General features: G+C 38.7%; 1 protein-coding gene across 3 annotated transcripts in view; it reads left to right on the forward strand.

Annotated features, from left to right (window-relative positions):
• DOCK4 (dedicator of cytokinesis 4) overlaps nt 1-22990 on the forward strand; it is a 473136-nt gene that overhangs the window by 203524 nt on the left and 246622 nt on the right. For all 3 annotated transcript variants that reach the window (XM_043872328.1, XM_043872326.1, XM_043872327.1), the window contains exons 2-7: nt 2672-2755; nt 5112-5152; nt 7119-7174; nt 11902-11998; nt 17692-17840; nt 21736-21820. In XM_043872328.1, coding sequence (XP_043728263.1) covers nt 2672-2755; nt 5112-5152; nt 7119-7174; nt 11902-11998; nt 17692-17840; nt 21736-21820 — 512 coding nt within the window. The remainder of the gene's footprint in view (nt 1-2671; nt 2756-5111; nt 5153-7118; nt 7175-11901; nt 11999-17691; nt 17841-21735; nt 21821-22990) is intronic.

Genomic DNA, 22990 nt, shown 5'->3' on the forward strand with positions numbered 1-22990 from the left:
AGGACTGATCTCCTTTAGGATGGACTGGTTGGATCTCCTTGTAGTCCAAGGGACTCTCAAGAATCTTCTCCAACACCACAGTTCAAAAGCACCAATTTTTCGGCGCTCAGCTTTCTTCATAGTCCAACTCTCACATCCATACATGACTACTGGAAAAACCATAGCCTTGACTAGATGGACCTTTGTTGACAAAGTAATGTCTCTGCTTTCTAATATGCTGTCTAGGTTGGTCATAACTTTCCTTCCAAGGAGTAAGCGTCTTTTAATTTCCTGGCTGCAGTCACCATCTGCAGTGATTTTGGAGCCCAAAAAAATAAAGTCTGCCACTGTTTCCACTGTATAGAAAGGTGGTATTGATGAACCTGTCGGCACGCCTGCAGTGGAGATGCAGACACAGAGAACAGACTTGTGGACGCTGTAGGGGAAGGACAGGGTGGGACGAATTGAGAGAGTGACATGGAAAATGTGCATTATCTTAGGTAAAATAGACAGTGAAAATTCACTGTATGATGCAGGGAGCTCAAACCTGGTGCTCTGTGACAGCACAGAGGGAAGGGATGGGGAGGAAGGTAGGAGGAAGGTTCAAGAGGGAGGGTGCATTTATATACCTATGGCTGATTCATGTTGATGTATGGCAGAAACCAACACAATATTGTAAAGCAATTATCCTCCAGTTAAAAATAAATACATTTTTAAAAAGAGGGCTAAGAAAGTAGATCTACAGCAGAAGGCTGGAAGGTATGAGAGGAGTAGTAGAAGAGAGGATGGCCTCCTCAAAGGTGATATGAATGTAGTGACAGTGGGGGAGAGAGCAATTTCAGAACACAGTGAAGTGAAGGGCTGAGGCGTGAAGGGGTGGTGAAGAATGAAACTAATGAATGGTACTGCCATGTTCAAGAAGGTGATGGTGTAGGAGAGAGCCACCAGCAGTAGGGGAGGTATTTCTGGCTGCCTGGGAGTTAACACGGGCATTCGTGAGTGGTAAGAGCTATACACAGAGCCGAGTTAGGGCACCCACACCCTTAGACCTCTAAGAGAAGCATCAGTAGTGCAGGGTTGAACCACTAGGGTTGTGAGAGGTTAAGGTAACTTCATGAATGTAAAAAGGCAATTCTGAGGGTAAGTTTGCTTTGGAGTCTTAAATGGTACTCAATCTGCTGTCTATTTGGTTGTTGATTCCTTTTAAGAAGAGGTCCCTGAAAGTTATTTGAAGTAATCTGTCAAGATACAGACCTTTGATTATCTTTTAAGCAAACACTGTTGAGGCCATCAACATGAGGTCATAGGGTATTTATGGGTATAGTTGGAAAATGACATCATGGATTAGTGCTTATCTAAAATGTTTTAACTTGGTTACTGTGTAGTTATTTTTATCTGTCTCATGTACTTTGGGCTATGTTTTCTGTCCTGTGCTTTGATTGCTACTGCTAATTTTGTTTTAAGATCATAAAATGGCTTTAGACTTCTCTGAAAGCCCATTACTTATTGGCATGTTTTGATTTTTGAGAGATTCATGTGTTCCTTCAGGCTTTTAAAATACATACACAGCAGTAACAATAATTTATTTGGGGGATTGGTCTTGTTTCTAAATCTTAAGATCTGAAAGAGAGAGAATTGTAAAATTCACTTCCAAAGTTGGAGGCTCTTAAAAATCAGGTGGTCGAAGCATTTACTATCATTTTTTGGATGTGAATTGCAAGAAGATTTTAGCATGTGAAATATTTAACAGGAAATGTGTCTTCTCTTTCCGTATGTTGAGGTCCTTTTCTTTATTTTCTAGTCTTGTCTCTCATGACTCAGGTGTTAATTTCCTGGGAAGAATCTCTGTCCTTCATTCTCTCTTAACCCCTTAAATAGCCTAGGGATGGTTAATCTCTGGTGTTATATCCTAGTCCTGCCCAGCCCCACACTGTGTTTCAAAAACCAGACAGTCTGTAAACATTAGGTGAGGCTAAACAGTGACTCTAATCTCTGTGTGCCCCCTTTTCCCCCACTTCCAAATTATCTGAGAGCTAAGGCATGTGGGAATTGTCATTTTGGCCACATGTTTAGACCCAAGGGATAGAAGTAATCATTACCATTGATTAATGCAGAGAAGAAGACTGCTTTAACACCATGTACTGGGCTAGACCCTGAGGACACAATAGTGAGGACACAGTCCCTTCTCTTGAGGACCTTACGGTGTATGGAAAGGAAATATCCTGAAGACAGCTTAGCAGAAAGGTCAACCAAGCTTATTAAGGAGTAAGACATATAGTCCTCATTTATTATTGAACACATATTTATTGAGTCACTACCATGGGGTGGGCTTCTGAATGGGGAGTGATTTTAGCAGTGAGGGAGAGGGACACTCCTTGCGAAGCTCTTCAGGCAGTATCTTTGCTTACGTATGTTATCGGGTGATGTTGATATTTTGTCTACTATCTTAGTGACTATCACACCTTTGAAATTTGTATTAATAACACTTGTTTGACCAAGAGGTTAGCAAAATATGTAAACTTTGGTTTTCTTCCGAAACGTGTCATGTTAAAATATGACAGCCAGTTCTAGCTATCGGTACGTATTTCCTGCCCATGTTCATTTTTCTTGGTCAGTAACATGCAATAGTAAGCAGTATAACTGGCCATAACTGACATGATTATCCCCATATATTCTGTGTCATTTCTTACAGTTATTGCCAGTTTTCGAGGAACTGTGCCATATGGTCTGTCATTGGAAATTGGAGATACAGTTCAGATCCTGGAGAAGTGCGATGGTGAGTAGACTAGTATTGATTGTTTGCAGTTGGGTAAGCGATCTCCTCAGCATTGGGCAGCTCATAAAGTGTACAAATTCTTTTCATACTTCTATTAATCTCTGGGATTTTCCCTTTAGTCACAATGAACCATTTTTTACAAAACTATTTTCTTGCATGTTCAATGTTTGGCTTATGAGAAAATATTGTTTGGTATTTTTAAGCTGATTATATTTTTTCCTAATATTATTTATTTATATTTGCTAGATACTATTGAGACTGTTGAATTTCTGAGAGTTCATGACTCAGGGCCAAACTCAAAGGCCTTTCTTGGAATGTCAAGAGTCTGGTGGGCTCCCCAGGACAGAAAGAAACAGAGGTCCAGAGCAGAAATGCTTTAACCAAGGTTGGGTAACCAGATTCCTTGGGGTGGGACTCCTGCCCTGGCCAACTCTGCTCTAGTCCTGTAACCTCTTCCTCCTCACCTCCCCCAAATTTGGACTGAAATTATTTACTCCATTTGAAATGTTAAGTGAACTTGTATGATTAATTTATATAAGAGGCACCTCATTAAATCAAGTTAGTATGTTTTCAAATGCTTCTGTTCCTTGTAACAAAACATCCTTAAACTCTTGTCCTTAAAAAGATCCCAGATAAAATGACTACTCTTTTTTTTTCTTAACAAAATGGCCATATTGTAAAGTTCCATCAGCATATCCAAATATATGGTTTTCCTCTCAATACATTGTCCTTATTAGGAATTTATAATATGGTAAGACTCTATCATATTAAGGTTCATTATTGGTAAAATCGTGTTCTTCCAAATAGAACTATTACTTTTATTTAGAGCCTGTCATTAAATGGTGGTGATACACGAACATTTATTTTGTACAGTGTCACTGATATATTTAAAAATATAAGGTTTTTCTCTGTTATTGCCAGATATATTTTGTCTGTTTCCACTTCATTTACAGATAAATATAAAATCTGTTATGAATGGGTGAAAATGTACTTCCCAGCTAATGGGAGCTGTTTTGTAATGTAAAAACCTTTCTGTGTGGTGTAGTTGGACAGAGACCTCACTGTGACATTTCTGCATTTCTTAAGAAGTTTTGGTTACTGTTAAAATAATTATTTAAGAATGGATATATTTCTTGGATGGATGTCTTTAAGGAATCTAATAAATCCTGACATTATAGAGATTGCAATTCTCAATTCATTCTTTTCCAGACTGATTGTAAAATGATGTTTTACAAAATATTTTTTTAAGAAAACTCATGAGGAACAAAAATAATTAAATACAAAACTCAAATACTTTTTTCTAAAAGTTCAATTAATCAAAAAGATTCAATTCAATAGAAATTGGTTTTATGATAAAATAATTTCTTCCAATAAGCAAAATGGTTTCTATAGTTGAAGAAACAATAAATTGAAAATAATACATTTATAGGAGGCTGTATATTACTTCAGCTTCCTGAAGTAGGAAATGGTAACCCGCTCAAGTATTCTTTCTTGGAAAATTCCATGGACAGAGGAGTCTGGAGGGCTACAATCCATGGGGTCACAAAGAGTTGGACACAACTAACCAACTGAACACACACACAGCACACGTATATTAGCTATATAAATTCATATATATAATATATATGCCCTGTAATTGTTTTAAACTATAAAAAGTTATGTTCCCCCTTAAGGACAGTGCTGTAAAACTGATTGAGTCACTTTGGAGGTTAAGTTATAGACATTCTGCAGAATAAAAATTATGGTGAGCTCAGTTGATGGGACATTGTGTGGATGAAAGAGTGCCATTAATGCTCTAAGTGGATGAGACCTGGCTTCTTTCTTCTTATGCTGATCCTCATGCAAGATGGTAGGCTAAAGAATGTGTGAGTTCAGCACAGAATTGCTGGCTAAGCACTGCTCTTTGGTGGTAGAGTCAGGGCTTTGTATTCAGGCAAAGACAGTTTGGAACTGTATTAAGTCTTGCGTAGATTCTTGAATTTCTTTGAGATATAGTGTGACATTTTATAAAATGGAGTGAAACTAAGCTCAGAGAGGTCACTTAACTTGCCCAAGATTCAACAGCTAATACTTATTGATAGTAAAACTAGAATTTAAAGCCCAGTACTCTGATTCCCAAGCCTTTACTTCCATTATGCATGTTTGTATTTTTTATGTACATTTCCAATACAATTTTTAAATGATTTTATTGATAGAAGACTTACACTTGTAGTTACTTGACTTTTATAGTCTAGCCTAATTCCAACTCCCACACGTAAGGTAAAATTCTGTCAGCAAAGGATAGATTGATTTCTAATCATTTCTTCTAAGTATTGTAATGATTTATTGAAACATGACCATGATTATTTCTCCACAGGCTGGTACAGAGGCTTTGCCTTAAAAAACCCGAATATCAAGGTAAAAATAATCACTTTTACTATAATTATGGGATTTTAAAGAAAGACAGTTAATTTACTTTATTTCATTATACAATTGAAATTACAGTTGGGACTCTTAGTTGAAATACTAAATGGCAATACAGATTTTCATAATTTTTGAAATTCCTTTGAACTTGGATTATACTTAAGACACGCTACTCAGATGATAATCCTGTGTCGCTGTTGAAATTTATACTGAGAAGACCTTAATAAGCTCATGATATATAAACAAAATCTTTTTGAAGTGTAAGCTTTGCAGAGAGCTAAATTAAAATTCAGGCAGTGGAAATATATATTCCAAAAGAAATAATGAATAGAGGTATTTAATCTTTGTTTTCTGTGATATCAGTTGTAAAAGTTGGTGTGGAGAGTGGTTTATTTTAGGTATGTTATGAGTCCTTTTAGGTGTGAGGAGCTGAAATGTGGGAAAATCAAATTATAAAGAGTCCATCTTTCTTACCATTCCAGACAAAAACTAAGACTTATTATTGTTTATATATTTATATAAATCATAAGGAATTATAGTAGGAAGTAATATGATTTTTCTTTTACCTTTCCTTTGTGTAGTTTATGATGTTAACACTAATTCTTACTTCTATATTTTTCTACTTTGTTCCTATCTTCCCATCTTTACCCATGCTACCCACATTCACTAATATTTTCTTACATGTCATGTTCATTTTTTGGTTTAATCCTGGTTTTCTTAGGATTGTAGATAAGAAAGTATCATTTCTCATTTCCAAAATATAAATAATCTAATCTATTTTGCCTACATTTCTGTTTAAGTATACCTTTTTTCCTGGATCATCCAACTGTGTTAATTACTGTATTTCATTTATTTTAGGTTGTTCTAAAGGAGAGCCTATACTTTAGCTCTCATATAAAGTTATTTTTGGTCATCTGCAGGCACATGCATATGTAACTTCAATATTTTTCATTTAGAACATGCTTTAAAAAGTGTTAAGATTTGTTGCTTCTATTTCTCTTCTAAAGAACCTCAATTTCTGACTTCTTGTTAATTCTAATAATTACTCTTATTTGATATTCCTACTATATTGAGGTAAATTTAAATTCCAAAGGAAAGGGTGTTTTTTTTCTTTTTTTAAAACCTATGCCTATTTACTACTGTTGTATATACAGAGCTTGCTAGTTAAATTTTATGTTATGCTTGGACCCACAATGGTGATAATGTATTCAAATGACATTTGTTTTTCCTAAATATTTAATTGAATTTTCCATTTAGTTGTACATAAAAAATCATTCAGAGAATATTGTCATTTAATGGATAATAAAATTGCTCTCTTTTTTAATTTTTTTTTTCAATTTCTCATTTAGAACAAAGGAACAATTTCCTTGCCCTAGCCTTTCCCTACAATAAAGAGCTTTAAGCTAGCATGTCTTCTTTTGTTTAATTTTTGTTCCATCAGAATGGCAGCCTGGTGATGATTTGCTGCTATGTTTTCATTAAGGATTGTTCCTAAACATGTAATATACATACTGTTTCTAAATTCGTAGTAGTGCTGTTTTTTAGTATGTATTTTGAAATAGACACATGAGTAGTTTGAAGAAAAGAAAAAGAACTACAACCAAGAGAAGCAAACTAAAACCCCTTTTTCAAAACTGCAATATTAAAAAAAATTATTTAGCATGCTTTCTATATAGAATATTCTTGAAAATACAAAAAAATTGTAGAATATATTTTTGAGTGGGATTTAATGTTTTGGTTATATTTATTTTAAAGTATCTCTAAATTTGTAAACTGATAAGTAGTAGAAATAAAATGACTGGTTCTAAGCTACATTAGATTTCACCTAGATAATGTGTTAGAGATTCCATCTTCCTGGTATTGTTATGGTTGTGTGGTGATATTTTATATATATGACTTATGAAATTTACTCTGCCGTAATAGACAGCTAGCACCATAACCTTCATGTTTTCTCTTCCAGGGTATATTTCCTTCCAGCTATGTTCACTTGAAAAATGCCTGTGTAAAGAACAAAGGGTGAGAAATAAATTTTATTGATGGAGAGTTTTCACACAATCATTGCTTATTTTGGAATTTGAAAGACTTATTGTCTTGAAAAAATGAACCGATTCTTGCCATTGTTTGTGTTGTTAGATAAAAGACAGATGACATGAAGGCAGTTCGTGGAGAAAATGAAAGAACCACATCTATATGTTGGACAGCAGTACAATCTAGGGCACTAGAGGTCTCTCATTGGAAATCATAGAATCCACCTAATCTTAAGCAAGAGGAGTTGGTTCTTCTTGGTTTCCTGTTGTGTAGGGAAGCAAGGAATCATAGCCATCAAATGCTGAGTCATATCTCAACCCAGGAATTTCCTAGATTCACTACTGATCATTAGTAGCTGAGTCTGTCATTATTTTCCTAATTGGACTTAAAAACATATCCTTGTGTGTTATTGTTATTGTTCAGTCGCTAAGTCCTGTTCGACTCTTTGCAACTCCATGAACTGCAGCACACCAGGCTCCTCTGCCTCCCGCAGTCTCCCAGAGTTTGCTCAAATTCATGTTCATTGAGTGCGTGATGCTATCCAACCATCTCATCCTCTGCCAACCCCTTCTCCTTTTGTCTTCAATCTTTCCCAGAATTAGGGTCTTTTCCCATGAGTCATCTCTTGGCATCAGGTAGCCAAAGTATTGGAGCTTCAGCTGATACTGAGCTTTAGCATCAGTCTTTCCAATGAATATTCAGGGTTGATTTCCCTTAAGATTGACTGGTCTGATCTCCTTGTAGTCCAAGGGACTCTCAAGAGTCTTCTCCAGCACCACAGTTCCAAAGCATCAGTTCTTCAGTGCTCAGTCTTCTTTATGGTCCAACTCTCACAACCATACATCACTACTGGAAAAACCACAGCTTTGACTTCTGTTGGCAAGGTGATGTCTCTGCTTTTTAATACACTGTCTAAGTTTGTCACAACTTTCCTTCCAAGGATCAAGCATCTTTTAATGGGTCCAGTCACTGTCTGCAATGATTTTGGAGCCCCCCAAAACATAATCTGTCCCTATTTCCAGTTTTTCCCCATCTGTTCGCCATGAAGTGATGGGACCAGATGTCATGATCTTAGTTTTTTTAATGTTGAGTTTTAGGCCAGTGTTTTCACTCTCCTCTTTCACCTTTATCAAGAAACTCTTTAGTTCCTCTTCACTTTCTGCCATTAGAATGGTATCATCTACATATCTGAGGTTGTTGATATTTCTCCTGGCAGGCTGGATTCCAGCTTGTGACTCATCCAGCCTGGCATTTCGCGTGATGTACTTTGCCTATAAGTTAAACAAGCAGGATGACAATATACATCCTTGACATACTCTTTTCCCAATTTTGAAGCAGTCCATTATTCTATGTTGGGTTCCAACTGTTGCTTCTTGACCTGCATATAGGTTTCTCAGGAGACAGGTAAGGTGGTCTGGTATTCCCATCTCTTGAAGAATTTTCCACAGTTTGCTGTGATCCACACAGTCAAAGGCTTTAGTGTAGTCAGTGAGGCAGAAGATGTTTTTCTGGAATTCCCTTGCTTTCTCTGTGATCCAGTGAATGTTAACAATTTGATCTTTGGTTCCTCTGCCTTTTCTAAACCCATCTTGTACATCTGGAAGTTCTCAGTACACATAATACTGAAGCCTAACTTGAAGGATTTTGAGTGTAATCTTGCTAGCATATAAAATAAGCGCAATTATCTGGTAGTTTGAACATTCTTTGCCACTGCCCTTCTTTGGGTTTCGAATGAAAACTGACCATTTCCAGTCCTGTGGCCCCTGCTGAGTTTTCCAAATTTGCTAACGTATTAAGTACAGCACTCTAACAGCATCATCTTTTAGGATTTGAAATAGCTTAACTGGAATTCTGTCATCTCTACTAGCTTTGCTTGTAGTAATACTTCCTAAGGCCCACTTGACCTCACATTCCAGGATGTCTGGCTTTAGGTGAGTGACCATACCATCATGGTTATCCCGGTCGTTAAGACCTTTTTTGATAGTAACAATAGTAAGTACTTAAAACATTAGATTGAAAATATATTTCTAATACTAATAATTGCCTCTACTATTACTGTTTTAATGAATGTATGTTCTTCAGAAATGTGCAGCTATAGCCCACCAGAAATGAGTCAGGCAGAGTTATCAGTCCTTTTGGAATTCTCCAACCAGAGTCTATCCAACCCTCCTCAAGTAAACCAAGGGACTGTCCAGAAAACACACGCTTACTCTTTGTTCTGACCTTTCTGGCCTAGTGATCTGGATCTTTCTACCCTGTCCCTTAAAGGATCCAACCCCTGTAGCCAGTCTCTTTGCTGCCTTTGCCTCAAACCCAACCCTGATCCTAAAAACCCTCCAGAGTAGAGAGCCACCCTGCCCCCATCCTGCATGCAGACCGAGGAAGAGAAAATAGACAGCATGCTAGCAAAGATGATGTCAAGCATCGTTCTGTGTACTTTAAGTCCTCTCTCTGAAAATGCATTGTGGTGGGACATAGTTTTAATTGAAACAAGTACCTTGTTTGTTTGTCCTAGCCAGTAACTGGTGAATATCTGACTCCCTTGAGTCTGAGGAAGTTTAACAATAGATAAAATTGTCTCAAAATTTGGTCCTGTTAGTTTAAGACTTGGTGTGGGTTCGACACCGGACACAGGGCATGATGAGCATTATACAGCAAGAGAACCTCAGGGTAGAACCAAAGTTTCTTTTCTTAAAAAAAAAAGTTAGAATTGATGGAGACTTTAGGTTCTAGGACCGTTAACTAGAAGAAAAACTTTAACCTGAAAACATTCCAGAACACGTATTGCCAGATGATTGCTTTCCCAGAGAGCAGTCTCTTTAGGCTTTTGATGTTGCCTGTCTTATTTTAAGGGGATTAGCAGGCTGATGGCCCACCAGGATGAAATAACTGCAGTGTACATCTCAGAATAACTCAACAGAATATAATTTCAAGGGCAGTTACTTATGCCAGACTGCTTGAATGTTGATTTTGGTATAATTAAGAGGAAACAGCTGCCTCACCTAAAATGGCAATTTTGTGCTTCTTAAAAATGTACATTTTGGTTGAGCAAACCCCAGACCAACTTCCCGCAGACTAAATTGCCTTTAAATTCTTTCCTGGGTCTCAGAGCAGTGCAAGACTGATGGGGGTGGGGGGTGGGGGTCCTTAAATTATAGTTGTGAATGGTGAGGTCACTTCTTTGTTGTTTAATTCTTGCTGTGGTCATGTCAGTTTTTAAATGCTAAGTAGGTTGTTAAGTTTTCTTGGGAATTCATTGTTCCTGCCCAGACTTTGCATCTATCATTTTATAATGCCTGTCTCCAAATACTCATCATTTAAATTGCAACAGCTGCTTGAAAAGCAAAATAAATGCACTACCATTTGAAAATATCAATTATGTATACTTGATAAAAGGTTCTGTATATGTCACAGTTCATATATTACTGTTTACTTTTATTTCTGGTTTTACATCTTCAGCTATGTTTAAGCTCTAGAAAGAAGTAAAATATTCTCAGGATATTTTAGCAGCAGTATGAAATGAGGCTTTGTTGGTGAAGAAATCAAGGCAAGATTTTAATTCCCATACTTGCCGAGAAAACTTTACAAAAGACAGTTATGTACACTTTGGACTTAACATCAAGAAGGAACACAGAACAGTTAATAGTCTCATGATAAGAAATAAAAATTTCCCTTGATCATCTACTTAACCTGGTTCAGTGTCCACTGAACACTGAATATTGTCCTTAGAAAAAGATGCTCAAATGAAGAAGATAATCCCCCTCAGTATGGTCAATTAGCGTACTTTTGGGAAGTAGTATTAAAGGCACTTACCCATTTTAACCTGCACAAAAATGAAGAATTTACAAAAAAGAAACGAGAGATGAAAAAAATAAAGGTTATTGTATGTCAAAGATAGGATGCAGAAGTCAAATTCAATCTGATTTTTTTCTCTCCATCTCCTTATATATACGCTTAACATCAGGACCACCATAGATACTCTGCTAATATTGGTATGAATATTTTCCAAGTATAGTTTCTGACACATAGGAAAGAAATAGAAGGAATATATTACCCTAATCATGGAGAGGAGCATTCTGCAATGGATATTCAAATACCTGTGAGGTCTTAAACCCTTTATAAGTTCTGTGATGCATGACAACATTACTGATAGTAGTAATCATTTTTCATGGTCCTGTTTGCAAGTAATAAAAATGAGGTGTTAATGAGATCAAGTGAGTGTTCAGTCAGTACCTCAGTGTCTAGTTGTTTATAATACTGAGTTAGTTTGGATGTTTGCAGCCATCATATCCTGATCATTGAATGAGGCTTTCACTCTCTTTGAGCCCAGTGGTCATAGCGCTTGGAAGGCAAGAGCCATCTTACAGTCTAGATAGCCTGGTAACCTCATGTTACATACAAGGACTTTTGGACTTGGAGAATTTAAGTGAGTTACTGTTTAGAGGTCAAACTGTGCCTGGCGCACAACCTCGCTGATACTGTTGCTTCACCACACTGCTTAAACTTTGATCTAGATGAAGCGGCTGGTCATTCTGGTGTTGTACTGCCATAACCCACATCACATTCCTCACACAAGTTCATATTCAGATCCTGATTTCTATTTGCAGAACCAAAAATAACTAGGCAGCTTCCTTTCCTAGTTGGTCTTTTAGAATATTTAAAAGAAGATTATTGTCTATGTCATTTGCATATATACTTGTTGTTCAATTTCACAGACAATTTGAAATGGTTATTCCCACTGAAGACTCTGTGATCACAGAAATGACATCAACATTAAGAGACTGGGGAACTATGTGGAAACAACTCTATGTGGTATGTAACTTTTTAATGGCATTGTTTTTTCAGTAGAGAATTGTTTCAAAAAATATCTGAACAGGGGTCAGTGTCAACTAGTATTTGAGGACCTGCTGTAAGTCTCTACTACTCCTCTGGGAATTGGGGATGGAGAGCTTAATACAAAATAGTCTGATTTTTATCCCTATGTCCATCCAGCATGGATTTTGTAAGGTCTTTTTCAAGCTGCATGAAGGTAAAAAATTACTTCCCTGGCATCTAATCAAATAGGATGATGTACATGGAACCTAGGTTTAGGCTTTCTGAATAATTTTAATTGTCACAGAGAAATAAGCTTATTTTTCAATATAATTTTCATAATGATGACATTCAATTATATTCTAATTCTCTGTACATTGCTCAGGTATACTAAAAATGATAGTCTATTTAGAATCAATGAGAAGATTCTAGAACTACAAGAGAAAGGGATGCTTCTTGGGAAAAAAAGGAGCCAGTGTTTTGGGTATATACGTATATATGGCTCTCCAGGTGATGCTAGTGGTAAAGAACCTGCTTGCCAGTGCAGGAGACATAAAAGTTGCAGATTCGATCCCTGTGTCAGAAAGATCCCCTGGAGGAAGGGGCAGTCCACTCCAGTATTCTTGCCTAAAGAATGCCATGGACAGAGGAGCCTGGCAGGCTACAGTTCACAGGGTCACAAACAGTTGAGCACAACTGAAGCATGCACAGAAACACATACCTATTTACATATTATACTTACTGAGAACCTTCTATGTTGCAAACCCTGTAAGAACTACTCTACATGTAGTATCTCGTTTAAGCCTTACAGCCACTCAAGGAAATAAAGACTATGATCATCCCTAGCTTACAAATGAAGAAAATTGAGAGTGAAGTACTTACTGGAGGCCAAGCAGTTGAAAAATGACTATGACTAAGCTGGGATTCACATGTAAGTCTAGCATCCTCACTGAAGCACTGTCTGTGGGGAATTGGGGGTGATGTTTTGGGAAAGATGAGTTTATTTCTTCTTTGATTTTCAAAGGAATTTAGTGAACAGCTTAGTCATTTTTGAAGGGATGTGCTCAAAATACAAAGGTGTACTTATCCTGACAACACTATTTGAAATAGCCTGTCAAAGAAAAGAATCCAAATTAGTGAGGGACATGGACAAAGAATGACCATTTTTATTCTCTGCTCCATAGAAAACGCAATAGGATATTTCACTGAGTCAAGAAAATCTTTAAAAGTCACTAATAAAAACCCATTTGATGTTGGATTTCTCTGACCATGCCCTCTTGGAGCTGGTGGCTTTAGGGCTCGCTACTAAAATCCACAAGATGATCTTAGATGAAACACGGCATCTGGGCTTTGCTGGGGTGCAGTAAATGCTCTGTCAGGATAACTGAACTCGGGCTCTGGGCTGGGAGAGTACAAAAGAAATGCAGATCTCCTTTTTAGATTTTCAAAATTTGTCTTGGAGAGAATAAAACCCAAGTATTATTTCACTTAATATTGCATGACATTAAGATGAAAATTAAAACTATGTGAAATGTGCAAATCGCTGCATCTTAAATACCCACCATAAAAATAATGACAGTGTAAGTATGAACCATTAATTGAGCTAAGTGATGAGCACTTTCCCTTTTATGTAGCTGCTAGTGAGGATCAAAGTTGAATTCCTCTTGATTCTGCCTCATCTAGCTATTTTTACCTGCTTTTGAGGCTGTGAGCATCTATTTTGGGGACTACTTGATTGGCTTGAAAATCTACGTGTTGGAAGCTCTAAGAGTAACTCCCTTACCTCCTACCATCCTGAGTGATGGAGATAAATGATTATTTCAAAGTTTCCTTGAATACTGGAATAATAGTTCTCTTAGGAACAAATATAAAATTTAACCTGGAGATACTAGATTTTTAACCCTGAGAATTTGGCTGACTTGGATATGTTGGACCTTTTGATTTCTCTTTTCCTAATTTAAATGTTTTTGTTCAAGTTCATCATGCATAAGTGTATCAGGATACTTATGGTCTTTCCTAACAGCTTTAAGACACCTAGCTTCTCCACTGGAAGGTGTTTGATGAGCTACTCAGATGTTGTCAACGGTAACCAGTATGTGAGATATACTTTATCTTAATATAACGTATAACATTTAGCATTTAAAAAAAAAAAACACATGGTAGATGCTCAAGAAGTGCTATTTGCTTTCTTCAGTGCATTGGTCATGGTCTAAATAATGTCCTTTAAAGTATCACTTAATAAAATAGCAGTAACAACAAAAACATTAGGTGAAATACCGACTATCTTCTACCAAGTACCTTTGTGCAGGCCTTCGGCTGGGTATTGCACAGCTCTCTTCCCTGAGACTTTACCAGGTAGTTTTTATTCTCAAATCTTATCAGAGATAATCTATCTAGGGTCACATGCTAAGTAGGAAAACCTGGCTGTACATGGTCTGCTGCTCCAAAATTTATATTATTTCCATCTTGAGGCAAATCAAAACTTGCTCATTCTCTACGATGCTAAAATACTTACAGTTCATTTTTAGCAGATAAATGTTGCAGAAGTTTTCTGATATATTGTAAAAATGTTTATGTATTTTTCTATTTTAAGTGTTTATTTACCCTGCCTCTTTCATTGAACATTAAATTAAAAGCATTTTTCATGTTTCCTGAAGAGTCTTCTTAACTATCCTTTTTTTTTTTTTTTTTTAATCTAGTTTTTAAAGAGGCATCATTTTCTGACTAGCTATCAAAACAGTTATGTACTGTTTTTGTGCATTAGTGGGGAGGGTGCTGTGGTATGTCACTGTTCTGGCCACCCCTTTCTGAAAGGGAGAGCAGACCGACCGGTTTTTCTTTTTGTAAATCCAACCTCTTCTCAGCTCAGTGTGCTCTTGAACTTAAGTGCTAGAGGTGACATTATTAGGAAATCAAGCCCATCCCTCTGGACAACACCAGGACACCTTTCCCGAAAGCAAGACAGGTGCCTTTCACATGGTGGTGGTCATGTTAAGCAGGAGTTGGCTGTCTCCCTGCCACATGAGATTTGACTTGTATTATATCTTCCGTAGGTAAGTAATTTCTTTGACTACTTGAGTGGACTTTTCCTTCTGCCCGTGGAGTTCCTCAAGTTTTTTGAGTTTTAATTTTTTAATTAATTTTTAATTGAAGTATAGTTGATTTACAATGTGTGAGTTTTAGATGAAGAACAGAGAGATTCAGTTATATATATATGTATATGTATGTGTATGTGTCTGTGTATATGTATGTGTATATATGAAAGTGAAACTGTTAGTCGCTCAGTCATGTCCAACTCTTTGTGACCCCTTGGACTATAGCCCACCAAGCTCCTCTGTCCATGGAATTCTCCAGGCGAGAATACTGGAATGGGTTGCCATCCCCTTCCCCAGGGGATCTTCCTGACCCAGTAAAGGAACCCAGGTCTCCCGCACTGCAGGCAGATTCTTTACTGTTTGAGCCCCCCACCAGGGAAGTTCGTGTGTATGTGTGTGTATTATTTTTCAGATTATGTTCCATTATAGATTATTACAAGATACTAAATATAGTTTGTGCACTATACAGCTATAGTTCCCTATGCTATACAGTTCCCTTGTTGTTTATCTGTTTTATATATAGTAGTATGTGTCTGCTAATCCCAAATTTACACCCCCACCCTTTTCCCCTTTGATAACAGTGTTTGTTTTCTGTGTCTGTGTCTTTCTGTTTTATAAATAAGTTCATTTGTATCATTTTTTTTAGATTCAAAGTATGATTGATATCATATGATATTTGTCTTCGTCTGGCTTCCTTCCCTTAGTATGATAATCCCTAGGTCTGTTCTCCTCAAATTTTTCTTGATCTTCCCTGCTTATTCTCTTATATGATCTAAATAGAACCCACCTCTTAAGATTCCCTAAAGCTCGTTTAAATCAAGGTGTTTCTTGCTTCATTCTCCAGCTACTGGGACTACACAGGGCAGTTTCAGCCACTGTGGTTGGTGCTCACATCAGATGAAGAACAGGCATTGACCAGTGACTTACAGTAGTATTGCACTGCAGGGAGTGTATAACGTGAGGAAAGAGTGAGAGATCGTAGAACAGGCTCAAGGGAGTGCTATAGGAATTGAGAGCAAGATTACTTCTATCTCAGAGTATCAGGGATGGTGTCATGGAGAACGTTTCTTGCTCAACTGGCACATTGTCTAACCTGCTCAGTACAAAAAAACACTCCCAGTCACCAAGCATCAATGAAGCAGAAGATCCATCTCTACCATTTGTTTTCTAAAGAATTTTATGACTATCTTTATCCATCACACAGAATTTGAAATTTTTGGCAGCTTATCTCTGTAGAGAACTTCTGGTAAATGATAATCTCAATACTTTCATACCATTATTCATATAGCCTATTAACAATTTTCATAGAACAGGAAAGCATAGCTTCTGCTTAAGAAAGATGAAGAGTTAATGAAAGGTGAAATACTTACCAAAGGCTTACCCTAAATATCTGTGGGAAAGAGACATACACTTAGATTTTGATAAAGATGCAGTATTTATAAGAGGGTTTACTCTGGATCAAAACTGTAATGATAACAGCACTAGCAACACCTGATACTTACGTGGTGTTTATTGTGGGTCAGACATCGTTCTCAGAGTTTTAATCTTCATTTAATCAATCTTCATAACAAGCCTATGAGATAGGGACTATGATAGCCACTCTGTAGATAGGAAAGCAAGCACCATGAGCTTGATACATTGCCACAGGTTTTTTAGCCAGTGAAGGGCAAAATTAGAATGCAGAGTGAGATAGTTTGTCTTTCAAGTCTGTGCTCTTTATCACTGTCTTATCAGGCTCTCTTCACAAATGTTATCTCTAATAACCTTCCATGTGCGTGTTTCACAGATGACAAAAGCCATACTCAAAGCCTATAAAACTAGTTAAGTGGCAAAACCAAGATTTGAAGCCAGGAGTTTGACCAATCTTCTTTCCAACTAAGCCTCCTCACTTGATGAATTTCACAAGAGATTAGCTTGAATTTACAAGAAAATTTAATAAGTAAGAAAGAAAACATTTTTTTAAAGTCTAAATACTGTCCAGTTGCTAGCAGTGAAAATTTATCAATAAGCGAGCATTAGAGTCCTCTATGTACCCAGCTTCTGATGGGAAACAGTAAAGCATTAAGACCAACACACAAGAAGTAACTGAAAAATAAGATTTTCCTTTGAATTGGCTTTCATTGCATGCAGCCATACTTGAGAGAAGGGAGAAAAGCATGCGAGCAAGAGTTGTCAGGGACGATTTCCTGAGGCAGGTGGAAGTCAGTTGTAGCCTTGAAGGACAGTAGAATTGGATGGAGCTAAAGAAAGAGAGGATTTGAGGTGGAAAGGGAAGCAGAGAATGTAAAGTCAGAGATAGGGCCAAACTCAGGTGTGGAGACGTAATCAGGATCCTGTGACATGATGTGTGTTTTGGGGAGCCTGAGAAGTGCAGTTGGATTTGGATTCTTGGGCAGGAGAGCAGCATCGTGAAACAGGATGAAAGGATGTAGAGAAGTGAGTGCGTTTCAGGACCAGAGGAGAGAGTTTGTTAATGGAAAGTCTGTCTTCAGAGTGCCCGGCACATAGAGGGTATACGGGACTCGCCCTCTGCTCCTCTGTGGTTACCCCGTGTCTCAGAGTCTGACCACTGAATCTCCGCATTTGCGTGTTTCCTAGAGAAATGAAGGTGATCTCTTCCACCGACTGTGGCATATCATGAATGAAATCCTGGATCTGCGGCGGCAGGTGTTGGTGGGGCACCTCACCCATGACCGGATGAAGGACGTGAAGCGCCACATCACCGCCCGCCTGGACTGGGGCAACGAGTGAGTACCTGCCACCCTGGGGACGAGCTCTGGTGGGTGCACACGAGGGTGTGACTGTAACAGTGGTGTGAGCCGCCGTGTGCTCGTATCTCTGGAAAACTTTCCAGTTTCCTCCTTTGGGGGGCTTGGTGCAGACTGTCACTGATGGAGCTGAGAACGGCATCTTCTAGGGCTGGTGTTGGTCCCAGGACGTTGTCACTTCTCTACTGCCGTGTGTGGTCTGACAGTGTGCACATGCTCACGAAATACAAAATGTTCACCGGGGTCAATCAGATGTGACTCCCACTGAGAGTACTACTACTACTGTGTGCTCAGTTGCGTCCGACTCTTTGCAACTCCATAGACTGAAACCCACCAGGCTTTCCTGTCCATGGACTTTTCCAGGCAAGAATACTGGAGTAGGTTGCCATTTCCTTCTCCACACTGAGAGTACATCTTGTTTCAAAAAGGCTTTGGGCTTGACATGTGTATTTCTTTCTAAATACATTCCTCTTTTCTGTTGTGGTCATAGATTGTTGATGTTATGCGGAGGGAGATGGCTTCTGTTAAAAGTCTTAGGGACAGGGATCCTGGGTGGTGGTGGGGAAAGGCTGAGGGGTGGCTTTCCTCACTGCCCTGATTCTACTTGTGCATATATGTTAGTGTCTTTTGAGGAGCTGCTTGGGAAAACTGATCTTGACCAAGATTTGCTCTTAAATAAGACATAACTGACTAATCTAAAATAATAGCCAAGTACTTTAAATAGTAAATCTAGTCACTTAAAGCAGTGATCAAGGCTGATGTTGTGCTAAATATGAATGTTAATATACGGGTGAGAAATTAGAATAAGCCAACTTTGACAATGATGTTAGGCTTATGTGGTTGCTCAAGCATAAGGAAGGTAACTGGTCCCTTGGTATCCTATAAGGTCATGGCCTCCCTCTCTCCCCAAATCCCCATTCACTGTTTGGACCTTCAGAGCATCTTCTATTCAGTTTAGTTGCTCAGTCGTGTTTGACTCTTTGTGACTCCATGAACGGCAGCACGCCAGGCCTCCCTGTCCATCACCAACTCCCAGAGTTTACCCAAACCATGTCCATTGAGTCGGTGATGCCATCCAGCCATCTCATCCTCTGTTGTCCCCTTCTGCTCCCGCCTTCAGTCTTTCCCAGCATCAGGGTCTTTTCCAGTGAGTCAGCTCTTCGCATCAGGTAGCCAAAGTATTGGAGTTTCAGCTTCAGCATCAGTCCTTCCAATGAACGCCCAGGACTGATCTCCTTTAGGAGGGCCTGCTTGGATCTCCTTGCAGTCCAAGGGACTCTCAAGAATCTTCTCCAACACCACAGTTCAAAAGCATCTATTCTTCGGTGCTCAGCTTTCTTTATAGTCCAACTCTCACATCCATACATGACTACTGGAAAAACCATAGCCTTGACTAGACAGACCTTTGTTGACAAAGTAATGTCTTTGCTTTTTAACATGCTGTCTAGGTTGGTCATAACTTTCCTTCCAAGGAGTAAGCATCTTTTAATTTCATGGCTGCAGTCACCATCTGTAGTGATTTTGGAGCCCCCCCAAATTAAAGTCAGCCACTGTTTCCACTGTTTCCCCATCTATTTGCCATGAAGTGATGGGACCGGATGCTATGATCTTAGTTTTCTGAACGTTGAGCTTTAAGCCAACTTTTTCACTCTCCTCTTTCACTTTCATCAAGAGGCTCTTTAGTTCTTCACTTTTTGCCATAAGGGTGGTACCATCTGCATATCTGAAGTTATTGGTATTTCTCCTGGCAATCTTGATTCCAGCTTGTGTTTCTTCCAGCCCAGCGTTTCTCATGATGTACTCTGCATATAAGTTAAATAAGCAGGGTGACAATATATAGCCTTGACGTACTCCTTTTCCTATTTGGAACCAGTCTGTTCTTCCATATCCAGTTCCTGACCTGCATACAGGTTTCTCAAGAGGCAGGTCAGGTGGTCTGGTATTCCCATCTCTTCCAGAATTTTCCATAGTTTATTGTGATCCACACAGTTTATTGTGATCCTCTGTGGATCAGAGCATCTTAGAGCAACAGAAAAAAAGAAAAGCAGACAGGAAAGGAGAAAGCAGTAAAAGATACCACAGATGAATTTTCCTTTTACTGAATCTGGAAAAACCAATTTGAAATCAAGAGTAATGCTTCCTTCAAGTATAGGATATCACTTTATCAGAAGGCAGTTTTGATTCCTGCTAAGACATCGTATACTACAGGAGTGAAGTATATAACACATTTTAAAGCTCTATCTTGTCCAGTCCTTCTGTTATTTTGCTGAGTGAGCTGCGCCATTCATCCTTTTATAGACAGTCAAGAGAGCAGCCCTAATTCAGTTATCTTGGGGAGATTCATTCTTTATGGGGAATCAAGGGCAGGGGTAGAATACAGCAAGACACTGCACTCGGAACTCTCCTCTTTTAAGATGTGAGGCAAATTCCTGAGCCCTCCTTGGCTTCAGTTTCGTCGCTTGTCGCTTGTCGAAGGGGTAAGTTGGGCCAGAAGAGATGTAAGGCCCCATCCACTCCAGACCAATGTGATTCACAGCATGGAGCGCTTCCTGAGAGATGGGATATGCCAGCCACGTGCATGGAGCCTCTGGTCTCACTGTGTGTGATGGGGTGGCCCTTTGAGGGGTAGATCTGAAGACTGTTTGACCATGACCTAGGCTGCCCATCTTTCATGTTTTGAATGTTTTTGAATGTTTTTCCTTATTGTTTTGAAAAAACTTGGTTCTCTGAATCATGTTGGCCCTTAGTCATCATGCCGGTTCTCCTTTAAAAGACTAGTTTGTAAACAAGAAGAAAGTTGGACGAAGTTAGCTTATCAAAAATAGCTTAGAAATAGAGGGCAGGCAAGAAGATGATACTTTTTCAGTTTTAGGAAGGAAGATGATGACATAAGGAAGGGAAAAGAGGGAAAAACATTAATTATGACTGAATCATGGCTCAGTTTTGACTCATGTAAGTTCCAGCTTATGCTTTGGGCAATTCTATGGCTAATTTATGGTAAGTAGGTAAAACATGGATGTATGAAAATGAGCAATATAATTTATTTAGATCATCCTCAAATTCATGAATTTTCAGAGGTCTGATTTTGCTTTCTTTGAGTTTGACAACTTATTTAAAATGACTTACAGTTTACAGATTGTGCATTTACTGTATTCCTTTAAATATAGTTTTCTTACTGAACGGGAAAAACAAAAGTGGAGGAAACTTGGGAGGAGGAGGAGATAGTCATCTCATTCCCTATCAGGGCCATCAGAAGTGTTCTTGCCTGAAAGCCTCAAACAGAGTTGCAGCGGTGGCGGCGTCTCCATTCTCCACAGAGCCCTGTGCTGTCTTATGACGCTCCTGTGATGGTCCTGGAGGGAGAATCAATTCATTCTTCCTTCCTGATGTCCCAGAACAGTTCAGTGACTGTGTTAACGTAAAACCAACCCCTGATGCCAGGTCAAATCCTCAAGGTCAGACTTCCCTCTCCTCAACTCTGTGTTCTAGAACAAAATTATGTCTGTGTCTAGTTTCCAGGCCAGCACAATGAGGAAGGGTTTCTGTGGTAATAGTTTGTAGGGTGCTAAAGGCTCCCCACTCTGTAGAACCAAGGCCCCCAGTGGCAAAGGCGTTGCACCAAGAGAGCCGGCCCATCCCCACCCCATCCCTATTTCCTTGCCTTTATCATCTTCTGTTTCTCAAGTTATAACCAGCGTTCAGCCTACTTACTTAGTCCGAGCACAGTAAAAGGTTATTATAAGGTAAAAAGTTTGGGTGAGAGAAACACAATGGGTGATGTATTGAATTGTAGAGTGATACAGTTAAGATAATTATTTTAAATATATTCTGTTGAGGTGACATTTCTTCCAAACATTTGCAATTTGTTTTCTAGACAACTGGGACTGGACCTGGTACCTAGGAAAGAGTATGCAATGGTGGATCCAGAGGACATCAGCATTACTGAGCTCTACCGATTGGTAGGTACAGGAACCTGTGGCTCACAGTCTCACTGCTAATTTTGTGGTTTCCATGACACTTTTCATACTTGCTTGATTTTGTAAGAACAGGATGTTCCAGGTTTAATTTGGAGCAAGTAAAGAGAATTGAAAGCTGAGGTGACCCTGCCCCAAGTACAAAACTAAGATAATTTACCCATCTAAGAATTACCTGACATTCCTACTGAGCCCTCAACTCCCAGGCTCTAGGAAGTAAAGCCAAAGAAATTTTAAGTTCTTTTCCTAAATCTTTCTACTTAGCCTGGACTAGTGAAATGCTTACAAGTTGTATATTTATCTGTTGTGTATCAAGACATTGTTATGACTAATGGTTTCCAGTTAGTGCTCATCAGCGTGTTAACTCCCTTCCCTCCTGTCTTATCACTACATGCACAGACTCCTGAAAGTGTCTCCTCCTTGGTCTCCAAATGCTGGTCTTAGCCCCCATCTCTCTGAGACCATTTCTAAGTACTGAAGCTTATTAATAATCATAAGATATTTGGTCATATCACCCACCATGGCATCACCCATGACTTGAGTTTTTTCCCTAGTTACATGATAGGTTACAGTCTAGTTATTTACTTGGCATCTAGGTTCCCTGAATGATCCTCTGTCTTGTATTTTGCCTCATATTCTTAATATTTGTATAAAGTTTACCTAATCTCTTGTTATTCACTGGTGGTGTGATGTTTCAGTCGCTGTCATCTTTTACTCTTGCAACCCCAGGCTCTGTAGTCTGTCAGGGCTCCTCTGTCCATGGGATTTCCCAGGTAAGAATACTGGGATGGGTTGCCATTCCCTCTCTACGGGTCTTCCTGACCCAGGGATCAGACCTGGGTCTTCTTCATTGCAGATGGGTTCTTTACCAACTGAGCCACGAGGGAAGCCCCTGTTATTCAATAAGCTCTTTTGAAACATCAAATCAAAGAAAAATGTGGCTGGAAAGACATTCAGTCACCATCCCAGGTGTCATTTTGCTTTGCTCTAGTTACTGCTGTGTCTTTCCATAATGTTCCGAGGAGGAATCACTGTGGTCAACACTGGATTCCTTTTTTGGAAGATCCTGCCTATTTGGAGGTAACTTCCCAACCTTCTTCATAGAATCACAGGTTATTCTTGACCTGAGATTATCTGAAAAACATGAGAAAAAAA

This window comes from Cervus elaphus, chromosome 18 (assembly GCF_910594005.1).
Source record: "Cervus elaphus chromosome 18, mCerEla1.1, whole genome shotgun sequence".
Taxonomy (NCBI): Eukaryota; Metazoa; Chordata; class Mammalia; order Artiodactyla; family Cervidae; genus Cervus; species Cervus elaphus.